Below are 18,214 nucleotides of genomic sequence, written 5' to 3' on the forward strand. Positions count from 1 at the left end.
ATATCTTGGGTCTTCTCTTCTGCTTCTAGGGTCTTGCTTATGGTGTTGATCGTGGGATCATCATGTTGCCTACGTCCAAGTCACGTCTTGCACCCTATTGAACTACAAAACAATTACCTACAAATTCATTAGTCCAATTTGGTTGTGTTGGTCAGCAAACACCAAAATCCAAAGTAAATGGGCCTAGGGTCTATTTTCCTTACAGTTCCTTCGACTAAACCTAACATGCCTTAGGTAATAAAACCAAACAACAAACACATGAATGTGCCATGTGAATAAGATAGGGTCATCCTAGTAGTGTGGTCACATAGCAAATTGTGTTGCACCTTCTCCATAGTAGCCTCCCATTGTTGTTGGTGGTGGTGGCGGGGGTGACGGTGGAGGCCCCTTGTTCTTGTGATTAGGGCAGATGCAATATGGATCATTACAGAGTGCCTCCTGTGAACTTGCACCATTGTTGTTGTCGTCGTCTTCGTCTTTCTTGTACCCGCTGCTAACTTCCCTTTGTAGATCAAAGATTTGGTCCTACAGGTAGTAGATGTACTGCTGATGTGGATAAATTGGTTGAGGATCGACCCACCTAGTGAACCCATAGTTTTCTTTGGACTCGGAAGACTACAATAAGTATGTCCTGTGAGTTGTAAGGGTATTCGAGAAACATATTTAACAAACGAAATGTAATAGTAATTACCCATGCTCGCGGGCATTTGAAGAAGCGACAACCTCCAGCGATCCCCTTGGTGAACATCTGCACTAAGCAGTCCTCACCATGCATGCATTTTGGCCAATCTTTCTTCCTGTTATCGTATCCTCTAAGAGGGCACTCTTTAGTGAAATCACTCTTGCTCTCGGGGGGAAACTGATACACTGGTTCCTCAAAGAAATCAGGCCCAAGAGACCCCTCCCACACAATGAGAGTTCCCTTCATCCCCCCTTTCCTCTCTCACTCCTGAAACCCTTTTCTCTAGATGACCGTACAGACATTCCTACTCCAACGAAACCGAATACTAGTTTGGTTTTCCTTTTGGTTAGCAATGCATCCTAGAACACATATATATAGGCGGAGGCAGGTTTGCTAGCCGTTGTATTATGCTGTAAATGCTCCTAGAAAGTCTACTCAGAATCACTGAAAAGCCTACATCGTAGGACACTGGAGAGCCTAAATTCCATGACTGAAAAGCCTATTCGATTTGAGACTTCAATCACTATTTCGAAGGACACTGAAAAATCTATTCGACGGTGATATGACAAATCACTATAAAGGCTATTTCCCCTAGATTCCATGATTGAAAAGCCTATTCGATTTCAGACATCAATCATTATTTTGAACCGAAAAAACTGATGTCGCTGATTAATACATACTTTAGGCAGAAAATTTCACCATAATTTCTCCTATTTTTTGATGCCATCCATACACAAATATGAGATGAATATTTAACCTCAATACAACATATACAAACATACAAATATATGCCACATTCATCTGAAACCATATACACGAGCATATTAATAGTCCACACAGTCTATAATTATAGTCCATAATAGTTCATATTCGATAATAATAGTCCATACAGTCCACAATTGTTCATAATGAAAGTCCACAAAATCCATAATACTACATAATAACATCTACCACAAACCCTCACTACCTCCTAGTCTTACCCTTACCCTTGTGACCAAGAGCGTCGGTGCCTAGAGTGTAAGGGTCAGGTGGACGACGTCGCCTAGTGCCTGAAGGCTGTGTAGGCTGAGTCAAGGGAGCATCCTAGAGCTGAGATGGGCCAAGCTCCTCGTGCCTCTGGTCCACCTCATCATCGTCGTCGTCCTTGTCCTCGTCCTCGTACGCAATGCCTATGGACCCTGTAGGTGCTTGGCTAGACGAACCTAAGCCTCTGTCTGTGGAAGGAACGTGCACGTCTTGCGTCGTGTCTATCCTACAACCACAACGAGCAGCCACACAGCGTAGCCGACGTGATAGTCTTTGTTGTACAAAATAATGTTAACTAAAAGAATTTAACGTATTAATAATATATTTCAAAGAATATTTTGAATCTTACATCTAGGAAGCTACGCATGTCATCGTCCCTGACTCTCGGATGAAAGCGCTCAATGTCTTCAACCGAGCATTTGAGGGTATTGCCCTGCAACAAAGTTCACAGTAAGATTGTGGTGGACATTGAAAAATGAGGACGCTACTAATCTAGTACGGAGTACTAGTTAATTCCTGACCAGTTCCTCAACTCTATCTGTTGTACTAATTATAAGGATGCTACGACTCAAAGGTGCCACTAACTAAAATAGAGACCACAAACGCAGAATGTATTGGCATGCAACTTAACATAGAAAAATAAGGCAATTGACTTACCACTCTGTCCAAGATTGGTCCTGCCTCCGCCTGTCTTCCTACACGAGTAGTTTGGTTGTACGTCGTGCCTTCATCGTCGGAGGACTCGATGTCGGCGTAGTCATCTTATGTCCATTGTAGCCTCAGCCTGCAATGTGTCGCACGTTGGTACCAAGCTTGGTAGCGCCTATACTCACGGTTCGTGTGTGGCTCGTTGTTCTCGTCCACGTTGTCGTGCAATAGCTCCCATTGTTTAATGTAGTGTTGGTGGTGCTTCTCTCAATCAAAAATCTTCCTGTTCTTCTGATGATCCAACCTACACGTCACGTAAGATGTTAGTTTCTGGCAGGTATGAAATTGATGCTGTAAAATGATGGCGCCTAAGCTATATGATGCGACTATTTAATGTAAGCTTCTCAAGAAAGGTACAGAGTGATTGAAGAAATCATATGTAACAATATCATGATATGTAAGCTTCACTATAGAAAATGTTACCATGTGGGTTCCAAAGAAAAAAGAGAAAATAGATCACGACATGGGTTGAACCCATAGTCCTATAACTTGCCATAATGATGAGAACAAGAAATGCCCATACACGCACATTCATCTCAATCCATGTACATGTCACCATATTAAAAGTGCATGTATGTCATCATTACTTCATCTTGTATAGGAATTAATGGAAATGGACCATCATGAGACAATTGAAATAGCAAAACACTTACTTTTGTAAGTCAACGCTAGTCGAGAATGGAACCGTTGGCCAAAGTTGTCTCACTCCAAATTGGCGTGCAACTCTATCTGGCAGGTGGAACTCAACAGTATAGAAACAGATTAGAGGGCACCTCATCCTGTAGAAGTCGTCGTCGCACCCACACATGTTGCTCAACTAAAAAGGAAGTGTCCCCTCTCCATTGTACGGCTCCCACGACACCTACAACATGTCCAAACAAGATGTTAGATGCTATACTAAACCATTTCAAACTAGCATGGGAAATAAAATTTACTTACACTAGACGCCGTGAGTGTGTCTAGCTCGTTCGTGAATTCAATGTACGCCCGCTCTAACCTCGCATGCGGAACCCTAACCTAGTCCCAAAGGTACGCCCACGTCGGCTGCCGACGTGGAGGCTAACCTAAGAACCACTCACGACTAGCCAGAACCTTAGGACGGCCAACTGGTAGACGAGCCCACATCCACAACTAGAGCAGGTACACGCATCCTCCAAGTGACGATGAGGACGAAGTTCGATGACACGCCTCGCAAAGATGCCGGTAAAGAAAACCCAACACTATAGAGCCCCAGCTGTACTGACCCGCCTGGTCCCAGCCAGTGAGGCAGTGGACCCACATCCATGACATAGTGTCACCCATGGCATCAGGGAAGAGAACACAGGCAAACAGGTGTAGGATCCATGCCCTGCAGTAGTACCCAACTGTCTCCTCATCTGCCTCCTCGGGGCACTGTGCGAACTCTTGCCGAAGCCAGGAGATTAGAACTCCAGAACTATGAGCCCCTTGCTCGCCAACCTAATGCCCAAGGAAGGCCTCTACTCGTGATCTCCAACCTTCTAACCTACACTGCCTAGTCACTGCGTTGCCATGAATCCTTAGACCTAGCATCTTCTGATAGTCCTGGAGCGTGACTGTCATCTCTCTAAAAGGCAAGTGAAAGTTGTGAGTCTCCGACCGCCACCTACATTTTAGACAAAGCAAGATTACATGTCAAAAAGGCAAGCACATGAATAAATGGCCAAGAATGGAGGCAATGATTGAAGATAATACATGTCAACCAACGCAGTTATGGTGGCTGAGTTGAACTTGGGCAACCCACGATGAACCTAAAAAGAGATAACATCTAGGCCAGCTCATTGTAGGAAAGGAGTGCACCTGTTGTCGTACTGCATGTCCAAGAACCCATTGTGGGTTCTAGGATGAAGGAGCAGAAGGTCCTGCCTAGAATAAAACATAGTCTCCTGTTACTTCAAGAACACATGTACGCTCACAAAAATTTGAACAAGATGTATAGATTATTATCCGCCCCTCCGCTATGAGACGTCATCGGTGGGTCTCCTCGTACACCGGGTCGAGCGGGTGGAATTGTGCCATCCTACAAAAAAAGTCGATGAAATAGAAATTCAATATACAATGAAACATAAACTTAGAAATGTACAAGTAATTGACACAATTATAAGCACAAATTGAGACATGCATAATTAATTGAATGAATATGACAAATATGAAATAATTAAAACAACCAACAGTCGCACCTCACTAATCTACCAATGGAAAGTGCGTGAATTGTGGCCCAGTCTACCGCACTTGCCGCACTCGTACTACTCGGGGCCAATAAGAAATGGGGTTCCTCTCCCACGCCTCATTCTTCCGGGTATCTGATCCATAACCATCATGTGCATCGTCCTCTTCCTTGATCCACGCTTGTTCCAACGGTAAGCTGGATCCACAATGTACTTTGGCCCATCATATGGAGACCACTCTCCAGGGTCCCAAAAAGGTACGAAGCGAGGGCTCCATGTGTGCACAAGCATGTCGACACTGAACTCATGAGGTATCCAGCTCTCGATATTAAAGTTGTGATGCCTAGCTGCTGCCACCAAATGAGAACATAGAAAGTGGTACTGTCTTGGTTTACCACAAGTGCATGTGAAATCTTGGAGGATTACCACATGCATCCTCGACTCTCGAACCTCGTCATCGGACGTTGTACCGCCCCTATGCTCGACCTGATAAGTCCCTTTGGCGTGGTCAAAACATGTAACCTCATGTGTGCCAGCCCTTTCATTTGCCTTCTCTAGGTGTGTCTTTGGTTTTAGAGCCCATATCTATCCATCACTCCGCAACTTCAATGCATGGGCGTGTCTATCATTGAACCAGGCAACAAGCTTGTAGAAGGTGAATTGAACGATTGCATTCACGGGCATACCACATATCCCCAATAGCAACTTATTGAATGACTCCGATATGTTGCTGCACTGAAACTTGTACCTCCATCCACCATCGTCGTGAGCTCTTGTCCATTTCTCCAAATCCCTCATCAAACCTGTGAGCCATTGTCTACCTTCTGCATTTGATGCGGTTCTGACCTGCTCCAACTTTTTCTAAAAGTACTTGTCCTCAAGCTGTCGAGCAGCCTCCTAGAAAAGATCAAAGTTATCCTTCACATCATCCTTCCGGAGTAGATTCTCTGTAAGGTGCTGAGTACACCAATGATGGTGCAAAGGTGCATACCCCTCTATCTACTCCCGCACGGCATTAAGTATGTCCTGGTGCCTATCAGATATGACGCCAACCTCCCTGCCAGGCCCAACCACATGTATCCAGACTAGCCTCAAGAACCATCCCCAATTGTCATTGTTCTCATTCTCAACCAAAGCAAATGACAAAGGAACCAACTTGTTGTTCGCGTCACAGGATATGGCTATAAGAAGTGTGCCCTGGTATTTGTCAATCAAGAACGTACCATCAATGGAGAAGACAGGATGACAGTGCCTAAAGGCCTCGACACACTGAGGGAAGTACCAGAAAGCATGGAAGAATATCTGCCTCCCATCCTTCCATGCATTTGGTTTTGGGATGTACTCATAATGCATGCCTGGATTCACCGCTTTGATTGCATTGAAAAGTACTGGCAGCTGCTCATACCCATCCTCCCAGTCTCCATATATTATCTTCCACGCTCGCTGCTTAGCCCTCCAAGCTTTACCATAAGTTATCACATAACCTCCATACAATGCCTCAACGGTCCTGATAATTGTCCTAACCTTCATGTTGGGTTCTCTCTGCAATATTCCTATCAACCGCTTGACAATGAGGGTAGATGTCAACTACCTATGCTTCAGTGTCAACACATGGTCAGCACAATTGTGTGCCCCAACAACTTTTGTGATCTTCCACTTTTCAGTGACCTTTTGCTTCCTTACACAAACCCTCCATGGGCAGCATTTCTTGTCACACACAAGTATGTAACGACGCTCCGCATATGAATGCAAGACCTTGTAAGGTGTCTTTCGTATCATTACAAACGCCTGCAACCACCTCTTCAATGCATGGAGGTCCTTGAATACCCTACCCTTCTCAATTACCATGTTAGGGTCAGACTCAGGAGCTTCTAGGAGCTCATCATCATGTCCTTCAGCACATGCCTGATCAGAATGAGCAAGATCGCTGAACTCATGAACTCTTGGATCACGGCGGCCAGGAAAGATACGCCTCAGCATCTCAACATCACTCTTTGTCAGCTCTCCAATAGGACGATCATCATCAGAAACAAGAGCCCTTGCCATCTCATATGGCTCCAAATCATTTATAATTTCAACACTATTGGAGCCACGAGATCCATCTCCACAGTGCACTTGCGCAGCAACAGTGGACACATCCACATTGTCAGGAATATCTCCTGCAACATAAGTAGAAAAATAAGGAAAGAATGAAAAAATGGATGTAAGGAAGGGGGTAAGCTCCCAATAACCATGCGGATAAGACACTTACTCGGATGATTCAGTGTCAAAGGGATCTCATAAAGAGGATCTGCCACAACATCATGAGTCTGACAAGCATCTCCAACTAGCTCATTGGGGGTAGATTGAGCATCAGAAACCATAGGTGCAACCTCCACATCCATATCAGGTTCCAGGATGAGAGGGTCGAAGTGTGCCTGCTGACCCATTGGTGGGGAAACCCATGAGGGATGGGATCAACTAACACTCAACACACAACCACGTCCAAACTTTAGAACTGGCACTTCATAGCCGATCTCACATAGTTCTTCCACTGGTCTACACACCCAATTGGGATCATCTTCCTTAGGATGTTAGGAGGGGAACCTAGGTGAAGTACACCCTCCACTGCGATGCCATCATCATCATCAGCTCCATGGCAATGTAGCTTCTCCTGAGCCCTTACAACCAACTAACTAAATGAAGGCTTCTCATTGAATAACACAGACACGCTTTGTATCTCAACAAACTCAATATATCCATAGCGATCTCTTTCCACGGTGCCTCCATGGTATATGCTCACTAGGTTGTCCATCTAGTAGTTCAAACAAAAATTAAAATATAGTTCGTTTAGTCCAAAGTAGCTGCTATATAGTATCTCTCTAATAGATACTAACCAACTACACCCTAAATAACTATATCACTAGATATCTAACTATATTTATCTCACTGACTAAATCAACTAGCTATCTAATAACTATATCTATGTACCTATGTCACTAGCTATCTAACTATATTTATCTAACTATATCTATCTCACTAACTAAATCAACTACCTACATCATCAAATTTACTAGAAACTACCAAATAATCAAAGTAGCACTACAATTCAAGCTAACTAAGTACCTACATTGCATATTCAAAAATTTTATCTGTCCAAGTCAATGCAACGATGCGATGTGGACGCGGATGCTAGGACCGGAGTAGGACAGGGACGCGGAGGACGAGATCAACGGCAAGGTCGCGACACACTGGGAGCGGGGCCGTGTCGTGGCCGGGGTCACCGGAGGGAGCGCCTATGCGCGCGACGAATGCGGCGAGCCGGGACGGACAAGGCGGCGTGGGCCAGCGCGGGCGCGGCGGGCTCGGGACGGCCGGCGCTCCGCGCGGCGAGGCGGCACGAGCGGGCTGGGGCCGCGGGTGGCCGGTACGGCGGGGGCGAGCACGGGCGCGGGCTTGGGCCGCGGACGGCCAGGGCTACCCACGGCGGCGGGCGCGGAGGTGCGGCAGCGCTGGCGGCGCCCTGGCTCGGGAGCGGTAGAGAGAGAGGAAGAGAGAAAGGAAGGGCCCATAGTAAGACAGGGTTTGGCGCCAATAACCACGGCGCCAAGCTCGGTGCCAAGATCTACGACGCCAAGCTCGGCACCAAGATCTACGGCGTCAAGGTGCCTGCCAAGTCACCGCCACGTCTGCGCCGAGCCCAAGACCTAGACGCCAAAATCTATGACGCCGAGACGTGTAAGCTCGGCGCCACCAACGATGGCGCCGAGCTAAGAGTCCAGATTTTGAAAGCGTATCTCCAAGGGTATATTTGTAAAAAAAATTAAGAAAAGGGCTAAAAAACAAAAAAAAATCGGTAGTAAGGGGAAGGCGTGTGGCTTGGGAATCCAGCCCGGAGGCCTTGCACGTGCGACCAGCTTCCTGGCCTCCTGGAGGCTGGGCTGGCTCATTCTTTTCTTCTTTCTATTCTAGTTTAAAAAGAAATCTTATTATGGGGTCTTTCTGTTTCCATGCATCCAAAATGCAAAACTGTAATGCATTTCTTGCTTTTTCGTTCGGATACAATTTAGACGTACACGATCAACATACTCCACACTCATACTGCATGCTGTATACACGCAAAGAACCAAGATGAATTGTGTCTACCGGGAAACACGCGAGTTTTATACTGTCATAGGGACCACGAGACATAGATAGAAATTCGAAGCCCTGGGAAAAAGTTTAATCATCGTCAAACATTTCACAGTTGAAGAGTTCCACGTATTGGTAACAGCGATGTTTGTTTTTGTTACAGTCAATGCGGAAGGCAGATTCCGCGCGTGAGATGTCAATGGGGTGACTTAGGTCTTGATTCCTAAGGTATTTTAAGAATCTAAACAAAAAAATTTCTCAGAATCCTAGAGTCCTATCAAACAAACAAGATTCTAATGGATTTTAACATATCGACACAAAATCTAGTAAAACATATTAGATTTTTTATTCATATATATATTCTTAAAATATCTTTGGAGCCAAACCGGACATTGTGTACATGTAAAAAAGCTAGTTAAATACCCATGCGTGACTGTGGGCATGTGGTGGCACTAAGACCCGTTTGAATAGGTTAAAGATTCTGGGATTCTTATAAAAAAATTGTACACCATCCAAACAAGGAAGACAGTAAGATACATTCTCAGTCTTATTACACATTGGTCTTAAAAATCTCATAATCCCCTTCATGCTAGATAATCCGGATTTGAATCCCAGGTCATCCAAACGACACCTAAGTAAATTTGGCGAATGCAATAAGACAAATTTTGCTGGCAGACACCGTTGCTCGATGGAATTGGCTATTCAATACTGCTATTTCATGTATTTGCCGAGTGCCATTACAAAAACCGGTTATTTTGTCCTTGCACCACACACGTTATTTTATTCATTTTCTCGGATCTTAAGAAAGAGAATGTGGGGAAATGTGGCTTTTGCCCTCTTCTTCATCCTCCAGACTAGGGGCGAAGCTCCCGGCGGCACGGTCGGCCTAGGGGCGAAGCTCTCTGGAGGCGCGGCCAGCGCAGGGGTACGCTCTCCAACGGCGCAGCCACCCTAGGGGCGCGCTCCCCGGTGGCGCAACCAGCAAAGGGCGTGCTGCCCGGCGGCACGGCCAGTCAAGGATTCAAATAAGCCATAGGTTCAGTACAGCTGAAGTGTGTTCTAAGCAAACAATTATGTCAAATCATATGTCAAATAGCTGGAGACATAAATATCAGTTGCTGCATTTTTTTTCCCTGTCACTAAACCGTGCAGCCATACAAACAAACTATGATGAGAAGGATAAATGAACTAAATTACAAACAGCTGAGAGTATTTGTTGTTACAGCAACATACCGCCTTTGCCTCCTTGTACTCAGAGACAGCCTTGTGTGAAGCGTATGCGAACTTGGTGCTTGGGCCAAGTTCAGTGACAATAACATGGCTGCAAAGAGTAAGGTAATAAAAAATGTTAGACCAATACCACAAAAAAGCCACCAGCGGTGACAAATTAAAATGAATATGCAACATATTGTTTCATGAAAAATAGTAAGTAATACCTCAGGTCTTTTTCTCTGTTAGATTTGACTCCACCAATGTCTTCATCGACCAATAAGTAGATCTGTGAACAAGCAATCTCAGTAAACTATTAAATATATAAAGGGCAACAATAGTACTATTGGTCATGCCAACCTTGCAAAGAAACGAAGTCTACTCTGTACAGGAAGGAACCTTAAGGAGCAGAGGACTAAGGAAGAGAAAGATGCTTAACAGATGCACTGGTCTTCAGTTCCTCATTACTGACCAGATCAACTGTTTTCTTGTCAACTTCCAGAAACCTCGTAGAGAACTACAATGATTCCAAAAATACATCGTTAAGCATTTTCATCTTTTAATTTCAATGGGAGGCTTGAACTATGGCCTTAACCACTACCACATTGTGCTCTACCAGTCTACCAGTGGCCTGTATGGTGGACCACGAGGTCAAACTTGACGCTGCAACCTCAGATAAGAACCTTAACTCATTCTAAAAGAAGTTTGGATGGAGAACTTACATCCACCATTCTACTGAACAGACTACCTGTTCTGGTCCGGCTGTGATTTGTTCCTTTACTTAATGAACTGGTAGCTTTGAGAGTGTTTTGTAATAAGTAGAAGAGAGTTGACGTTGTCGACAACCAAGAATTTTCTGCACCCTGTAAATTAATGTACGCAGGTGATGAGTTTCTCGACTACTTGCTTGCCAACATTGTTTTGTGTCACTGAAATGGTTAAGTGGTATGCAATGTGGATAACAACCTCAACTGATGACCTAATTGTTTGGATGATTCGATCAGTCTTCTCGCTTCAAATGAATGACAGTGTAGGAGTGATTTGTAGACAATGCATGCTGCAGTGGATTTTTTGTCATCAAATCTCCTATCTTCCACCAGACTTTTAATCAGGCGTCATGGTTTGGTGAGAAATCAATCTTCAGTATGCTTCACTACTGTCTGTGTCTTTGATACACATAACTTGTTTGTCACATTAATACTATCTAAAAAATTAAAGCAGGGAACATACTTGCTGTCGATCCATCAATGATCTTTGTTTGCTTAGATTCTTTACAGGAGGAACCACCACCTGCTCCTGCATCGTGGCATATGTGCACACTATTGTGATATCTGAATGAGATTTTGCAATATCTTATATAAATGTTTGCCATGTAAAACTTATAGCATATACATTGACTAATTTAACTTGTTCAAGATGGTATGAATGAGGTTTCAGACAGAAAATTTAATGCAAATCTTTTACTTATCAAATAGTTAATGCTCCCAAGTAGTGTTTTCCCAAAGTTCACTTCAAGGAAATTTACCTCGATTACTTTTCTCTGATTCATTTCAGGAGTGACCACGACCTGAACAGCTAGTGCCGAATTACTGCAGAGCAACTGGATCTCTGACTCCAAGGTGGCAATCTTGCATTCCAATCTAAATGTATCATTTTTTTTTAGTTTGTGAGACTTTCTCATAGCACATGAGTACAGCCCAGAAAGAAAGAAAAAATGTGAATGCAAAGTTTGCATGTTATAGAATGTACTCCGTACCTCCCTATCTCTTTTGATTAATCATCATCAGCTGATGCAACAACCAATGATTGTTGTCGTAGAACCTGGTTTTCAAATTCCATATTGGATAAACTTGCTTCATGCATGCATCATATTGCAGAGGTAGTATGTCGGTAGCGTTTGTGATAGGTGTACATGCTCCCAAAAAAAAAATGTCGACTTGCTACTCGTGAGTACCAGTGGACATACTCATTTTAGGCTGTTGGTCGGTGTGTCCCTCTCCTAGCGTGGGGGCGCCGTTCAGGAACTAGGGAAGACCGGGTGGTCGCCGACGCCGGGGCCGGAGCACGGAACCGGGGAAGACCGGGTGGTCACCGATGCCGGGGCCGGAGCACAGACCGCAGGCACCGGCGCGTGGCAAGGCGAGGAGCCGCAGCGCCGCAGGACGCAGCCATGCCAGAAGCGGAGGCCACAAGAAGATGCTCCAGATAGAAGCAGATTCAAGCAATAGGAGCCGTAGGATCACAGATCGGACGGTCAAAAAGAATCAGGATGACGTGGACGCTGTCAATGGCGTTGAGCTCCTGCGGTTCTCATGTTTTTAAATTTGGTGTGTTTAGTGTGCTGAATTGAATCCTCGCTAGAGTGGCTCTAACAAGTTCGTTCTGATTACAGATCTTTACAACCTGGTCCGTCTCGATCAGCTTATAAAAAAAAGGCCTTGTTCAACAAAGGCCCATTAGAGTGGATTAAGATAGAAATTATTTAATTTTTCAATTCAACATGAGTGCATGCAAATAAGCCCTCGGTGGAATATAATAACCAGGACACGCATAATTTGCATACATTCATTCATTCAAGACATAATAATCTCCAGGATAGCTTAACCGATAGAATAGAACATAATGGAGCACAACACGAGCAAACATAAGTAACGAGTCTCATCTCCAGGATTCTAAGATTATATGACTGTATGTAATAATGAAAGTTCGACAGGCTACCCACTGTTCCAAAAACAGCACCAGGGAACCGTATGCAAACACAACTCAACTCAGGACATCATGTCATGACGCGACATTCTTAAGAACTCGGCAATAATAATAACAGAAAGTATCTATCGGCTCCTTCCTGGACACATACAAAGGACGAGTAAGCGTGACCGAGTGCAGCTTCAGACTTCTGCTGCCTTCGGAGAGTTCTCGGGCGTCTTCAGTGGAGCGTCCGGTTCCTTGCTTGTCTTGTGAGACTCCACCGCATCTTTGAATTCCTCCCTGGTGCCTGTGTCCTTGAACTTCAGAGCAAATGTGGCAAGGCTGCTCGGTGACTCCCCAATGCTGTTCATGCAGGCAAATGTCACGCCCTTCTTGTCCATGTCCTTGAGTGACATGTCGTTGTAGAGGCTTGCATTCAGGACCAGCCGGTAGTTGCCTTTTGTCCTCATGACGAGCCGGGCTCTCTCACCGCCAGATACAGGGACGTTCAGCTTCAGTTCACCTTTTCCTCTTTCTTTCCAGCCCCCATCTAGGTACTCATACAAAGCAGAATCAGCAGTAAATACAGCCTTCTCATTTTCTTCACCAGTTTCAACAGGGCCCTCGGTCATAGCAAATTTCTTGGGTGCCTCTGCTGAAGTAGCAAGCGCTGTGGCGGAACTCCCGTTGTTAGCAGCACCAAGATTAAAAGAAGGGAACGAAGAACCATCAGCTTTCAGCCCAAATAGGGGACCAGCACTTGAGCCATCTTTAGAGGCTGAGCCAAACGAGAATGATGTGCTTGAAAATCCAGTTCCGGTCAGACCTGTGAAAGCATTTTGACCACTTGTCAGATTCTTAAACGAGAAAAGGGGTGTCGCTGATGATGCCTGCCCTTTGTTATCAGCATCTTTCTGCTCTGATTCACCTCCATCTTTCTTCTCAGTATCATCCTTGCCAATTTTATCAGCATCTCTCTGCTCATCAGACAGGCCATCCTTGGTCTCTGATTCACCTCCATCTTTCTTCTCCGTATCATCCTTGCTAATTTTATAATTATTCCCAGCTTCATCTGCCCCTTCTGTTTCTTCGGCATCGTCCTCTTTTGGTTTGCCCTCAACTTCAGATGGCATGCAGCTACCTTCGTTGGGTTCTCCAACTACCACTTTGTCTCCACCAGATTCATCCTTTGTGTCTTCTGCCTTGTCACTGGTTTCAACAGGTTGCGGTGGTGCTTCAGTTGTGGCACCGGAGTCAGTATTTACACCAGAGCCTGCATTCTTGTCTGGCACAGACAAAGTATCTTTCCCATTACCATTACTTCCCTCATCAGCTTTGACATCTGAAGGTTGGGCCTCTGGGACAGGGGCACTTGTTTGAGCACCAGAATCAGTGGGGGCAAATCTGATTGCAGAGAAAGGATTAGAAGGAGCTGATGAAGTCTGCTGGCGCCGAACCTTTACAATTCTCCGGGTTGCCATAACTTCCTCAGTAGCTTTCTTAAATGTACCCATCTCTTGCTCTGGTCCGTCATCATCAGGCTCAGGATTATCCTTGTTGATTTGGGTACCTGCAACCCTCTTCCTAGAGCTTAGGGCTTGTTCCTCATCTGCCATCTTCCAAGTTGATAGCACCTGACATTCAAACAAAAGAACAAACTTAGAAACAGTAAAAAGAAATAGCACCATGAGCCAACAAAAAATAATAACAGGTGGGGTGCCACAATTCAGAAATGAAAAAGTAGAGTTAAATCTAAAGATAAGGTTTATATTAGAGTGATAGCTCAATCTGCTTCCTAGTGACACATAAACAGGCAAAAAGTAGTCCAGGAATTTACATGTTAACATGGTATCTTGGCAATCCATCAAACTATCAACAAAGAAGAAAAAGAAACCTTGCAAGGCCTTCCTATCCTATATACAATAGAAACAAAGAAGTGCCAAGGACGAACAAGCAGCACACATGGTGCAAGTGCAAGAGACTCCACCTAAGCCAAAATAGGAATGTTTTTTCAACTTATCTGACATCAATAACCACACAATTTGTAATCTAAAGAAAGAAATAATATGTTGCTTGACAGTGTATCAGATGTTAAGTTCTGTGCAAAGTGCAAAAAGGAAATATCATCTTGGCAGAACATTGCCAAAAGAAAACTTGAATGGTATCCATATAAACTATCTCACCCAAAAATGGCATTAAACTATCTCACCCAAATATTAAAACATGACAATCATATCATGTGTTTTGGACCAAATGGCATGGAACATGCATCTATATTAAGCCAAAATAAACACAGATTTTTTAAAATCTTCATCTGGTGTCAATAACCAAACAAAATTTAATGATGAATCGAGGAAAAATATATTGCTTAACATAATGCATCAGATAATAAGTTATCTTATTGCTAGCTGTCCACAAACTAAATATATAGGCCCTATTTTGAATGGCTTAAACTTATAGAAAGCTATCTTATTGCTAGCTGTCCACAAAAGCTTCTTTTTGGAGAAGCGTAAAAAGCAGCGCGTTTTGTGTGTGGCTTTATTTTTCCAGCTTCTTCCAATCTAGAAGAGAGAGCAAGCAGCAGGGCTCCTCCTGCTTAGTGGAACTGGCCGACCAGCGACTGGGAGGCAAAGGCCAAGGGTGTGCGTAGATGTGGGGCGGCTCACGTGGTGGTCGAGGGCAACACATTGATCCAAAGGCGCTCGTCGGTGGGATGGCACTTGGTGGGGAGGCAATCAACGAGGAGGCAGCCGGCGGGGTGGGGCAGCACTCATCGACGGAGAGGACACTCAGCAGGAGGAACTCGTCACAATGGAGGCAGGCTACTAGGAGGCACTCGGGGTGAGGAGGCGCTCGAGGACGGCGAGAGAAGGCCAAGATAAGCTCCTCACAAGCTGCTTAACAAGGAAATCGGCTCACTGTTGTTTTGTGGGAAGCGCTTTGCCAGGAAGCTGCCTAGAAGTTTCATTTGGCTGCTCCACTGTTTCTCCTTTTTGGTAAAAAGCAGTTCCAAACAGGACCATACTACATAATGCAACTCAGCCAAAGAATCATGTTTAAATTCCATTCATGTAAACAATATACTGACATAATGCCCCCTGATTTGACTTCTATTCCACTTGCTATATGTAATGACATAACAACATGAGTAGCCATTAGCCCGAAAAAAAGTACTTTTAATGATTACAAACATGATGAGGTAAGTGACAGAAAAAAAAATATCAATTGCGACTCTGTAGACAGTTTGATGGATTCCATTTCTGTAGATGATTTGTTGGATTGTCAAGATAGCATGTCAACATATAAATGCCTAAATTGCTTTTCTGCTGTATATGTGTCACTAAAAAGCAGTTTGAGCCATAGGGGTTATAGGCTTAGAGCTGCCATTTTTGTTGTCTGAACAATCTTTATGAGAGCTACTAATCGAATCAGTGACCATAATCGGAGCTGGGGGACCGATAAGGCCGACTAATCGCAATTAGTCGAACGACTTAATAACATTGTGAACAGTACTAAAAATCTAAGAAAAACTGCTAGAACACTTTACTGTAAGCTTTCAGAATATTCAGATACATAATGAAGAAAAATGATGCAAAAATTATTGTAAGCTACTTTTGAAAAGGAAATAATAAACAAATAAATGCGCAAATGGAGACAGAACGATTGCAGATGAAACATCAGAAGCATCCCAGACTAGTATGGAAACTGTAAACGCAATACCCCAAACCCCTATTGTAAATGAGTAGACAGATCTCATCAGTATCATCAGAGACTGGAATTAGCTAGAAGGTGAAATATTAGTCATCTACTGGCACTGAGGTGAACAACACACAGCATAGTTCAGTTCATATTTCAAACCCCGACCATCCAGAATACTACTCCTACATAAAGGACACATCCATCGATCTGCTCCTACTTGTCAAAAAGAATGTCACATCTCTAATAACTATATGTAATCTGTAGTTGCCGGCCACACAAATCACGAAAGACTAACGGGAAGAAAACAAGATCCAAAACCATACCTGAAAATCACAGAGGCTTTCTGTTGTTTCTCGGAACAGCGCACAGTCGTGCGGAACAAAAGGCTTTCTGTTGTTTTTTTGGAACAGGGCACAGTCGCGCGAAACAAAAGCGATGCGCCGCCGCCGAGAGTGCCTCACCTCCCGCGCGATGCGCCGCCACCGAGAGCGCCTCGCCTCGCACCGTTCGGTAGAGGGGAGTAGGGCGTCGGGATAGGGGCGGGGACTTCCGGCTTGAGTGGGGGCGGCGCGCCACGGGGAGGTAGTGGGAATGTGGGATAGGGTTTACCAATGTTGGGCTGGGCTGTATCCTCATGGACCTGTAGTAGACTGTAAGTTCGGTTATTTCGGATATGTTGGTTAACCAATGTTGAGCTGCGCCGCATGAGTAATTTTCTTTTCTATTTTTACTTTTCTTTTATTTTATTTTATTTTCCTTATTCTTTTCTTTTCTAATTTTTTCTTATTCTTTTTTCCTCTTTCTTTTCTTCTACTAGAAGAACACCCTGCCGTTGCTGCGGGAACTACTGATTTGAATGAAATTTAACTATTCATACAATTCTTAGGAAGAGATTAACTATTATAAACTGAAGTTAGTGGATAGCACGGCACGCTGATATGGACAACTAAATGTATGTTAGTGGATGATGTATCTTGCTGACGTGGATATCATAATTGCTTGTGCTAGTGAACTTTAATTGTAAGTGACAGTGGACTGCTGAGGTGGACACCTTGCATGTCAAGAAAAATTACTAGTGGGGTTTTGCTTTATAAGAGTATATGATTTACTTTCTTATCTGTTAATGTACACTTTGTTTCATTTTCTATTTTTATTTTACTCTAATTTTTATTTAATCATTTTCATGTTTTATGTTTTTAAAAGTTTTTTTTCATTTCATATGTTACATGAGATACATATCATGATCGTGTAGTATGCATGTGAAATTTTTCAATTTTCTTTTTCTCTTCCTTATTTAAGTTATTCATTCTTTATATACTTAGCATATGTTATTCATGTTTTTTCTTATTATTTATTTATTTTATTTAATTCATTAGTTTAATAATTCATTTTTTATTTTCTTATTTTATAAATTTCATGTGATATAAGTGATGTTCATATTATAATGTGATGTTTGATATTTTTTATGATATATTCATGTAGTATACATGTGACGTTATATGATGTATTTTGTGAGGGTCATATAGTATATATGTGATATTCACTTAGTATACATGTGATGTTCTATGATATAATTTATGTATTTAATTAGTATTCATGTGTTCTTTTTAATTTTATGCTATTACGTGGTCTTTTATTTTTATTCCTTTTGTGTTTCCTTATGCTTTGTTCTATATTTTATTATGTTTTGCTTCTATTTATGTTATGTTATTTATCTATTTCTATATATGCTATAACTCTTGTTATTCATGTTTTCTATATTGTCATGGATATTATAATGTTGTCGGGTTCATAAACCCGGGGTCCCCAATGGATCTGTTTCCCTGTAAAACCCGGGCCAGCAGGCGGCGCAGCGACAACGCGCACCTGGGTCGGCCCAGATACATAATGATAGGCCAGGACAATG

General features: G+C 43.4%; 2 protein-coding genes across 7 annotated transcripts; both read right to left on the reverse strand.

The window, feature by feature from the left end:
* Nucleotides 1–9,535: 9,535 nt before the first annotated feature.
* On the reverse strand, nucleotides 9,536–12,090 carry LOC136509894 (uncharacterized). 6 transcript variants are annotated; one of them, XM_066504484.1, is made up of 6 exons: nucleotides 11,888–12,090; nucleotides 11,678–11,742; nucleotides 11,447–11,561; nucleotides 11,152–11,217; nucleotides 10,149–10,210; nucleotides 9,536–10,033 (listed from the first exon to the last, which is right to left on the reverse strand). In XM_066504484.1, the coding sequence occupies exons 3-6, from the start codon at nucleotides 11,468–11,470 to the stop codon at nucleotides 9,901–9,903; spliced, it is 285 nt and encodes a 94-aa protein (XP_066360581.1). In that variant the 5' UTR covers nucleotides 11,471–11,561; nucleotides 11,678–11,742; nucleotides 11,888–12,090; the 3' UTR covers nucleotides 9,536–9,900. The 6 variants fall into 6 exon arrangements, 4 of the variants coding, with proteins under 4 accessions (XP_066360581.1, XP_066360580.1, XP_066360582.1 ...); XR_010772565.1 differs by lacking the exon at nucleotides 11,152–11,217; XR_010772566.1 differs by lacking the exons at nucleotides 11,152–11,217; nucleotides 11,447–11,561; nucleotides 11,678–11,742; nucleotides 11,888–12,090 and adding exons at nucleotides 10,282–10,438; nucleotides 10,644–10,784; nucleotides 10,888–10,924.
* Nucleotides 12,091–12,566: 476 nt separating this feature from the next.
* On the reverse strand, nucleotides 12,567–16,765 carry LOC136512637 (nuclear pore complex protein NUP50A-like). Its single transcript, XM_066506596.1, has 2 exons — nucleotides 16,632–16,765; nucleotides 12,567–14,243 (listed from the first exon to the last, which is right to left on the reverse strand). Exon 2 carries the CDS (start codon nucleotides 14,223–14,225, stop codon nucleotides 12,810–12,812), a length of 1,416 nt encoding a protein of 471 aa, XP_066362693.1. The 5' UTR covers nucleotides 14,226–14,243; nucleotides 16,632–16,765; the 3' UTR covers nucleotides 12,567–12,809.
* Between the last annotated feature and the right edge of the window lie 1,449 nt (nucleotides 16,766–18,214).

Source organism: Miscanthus floridulus, chromosome 16 (assembly GCF_019320115.1).
Source record: "Miscanthus floridulus cultivar M001 chromosome 16, ASM1932011v1, whole genome shotgun sequence".
Classification (NCBI taxonomy): Eukaryota; Viridiplantae; Streptophyta; class Magnoliopsida; order Poales; family Poaceae; genus Miscanthus; species Miscanthus floridulus.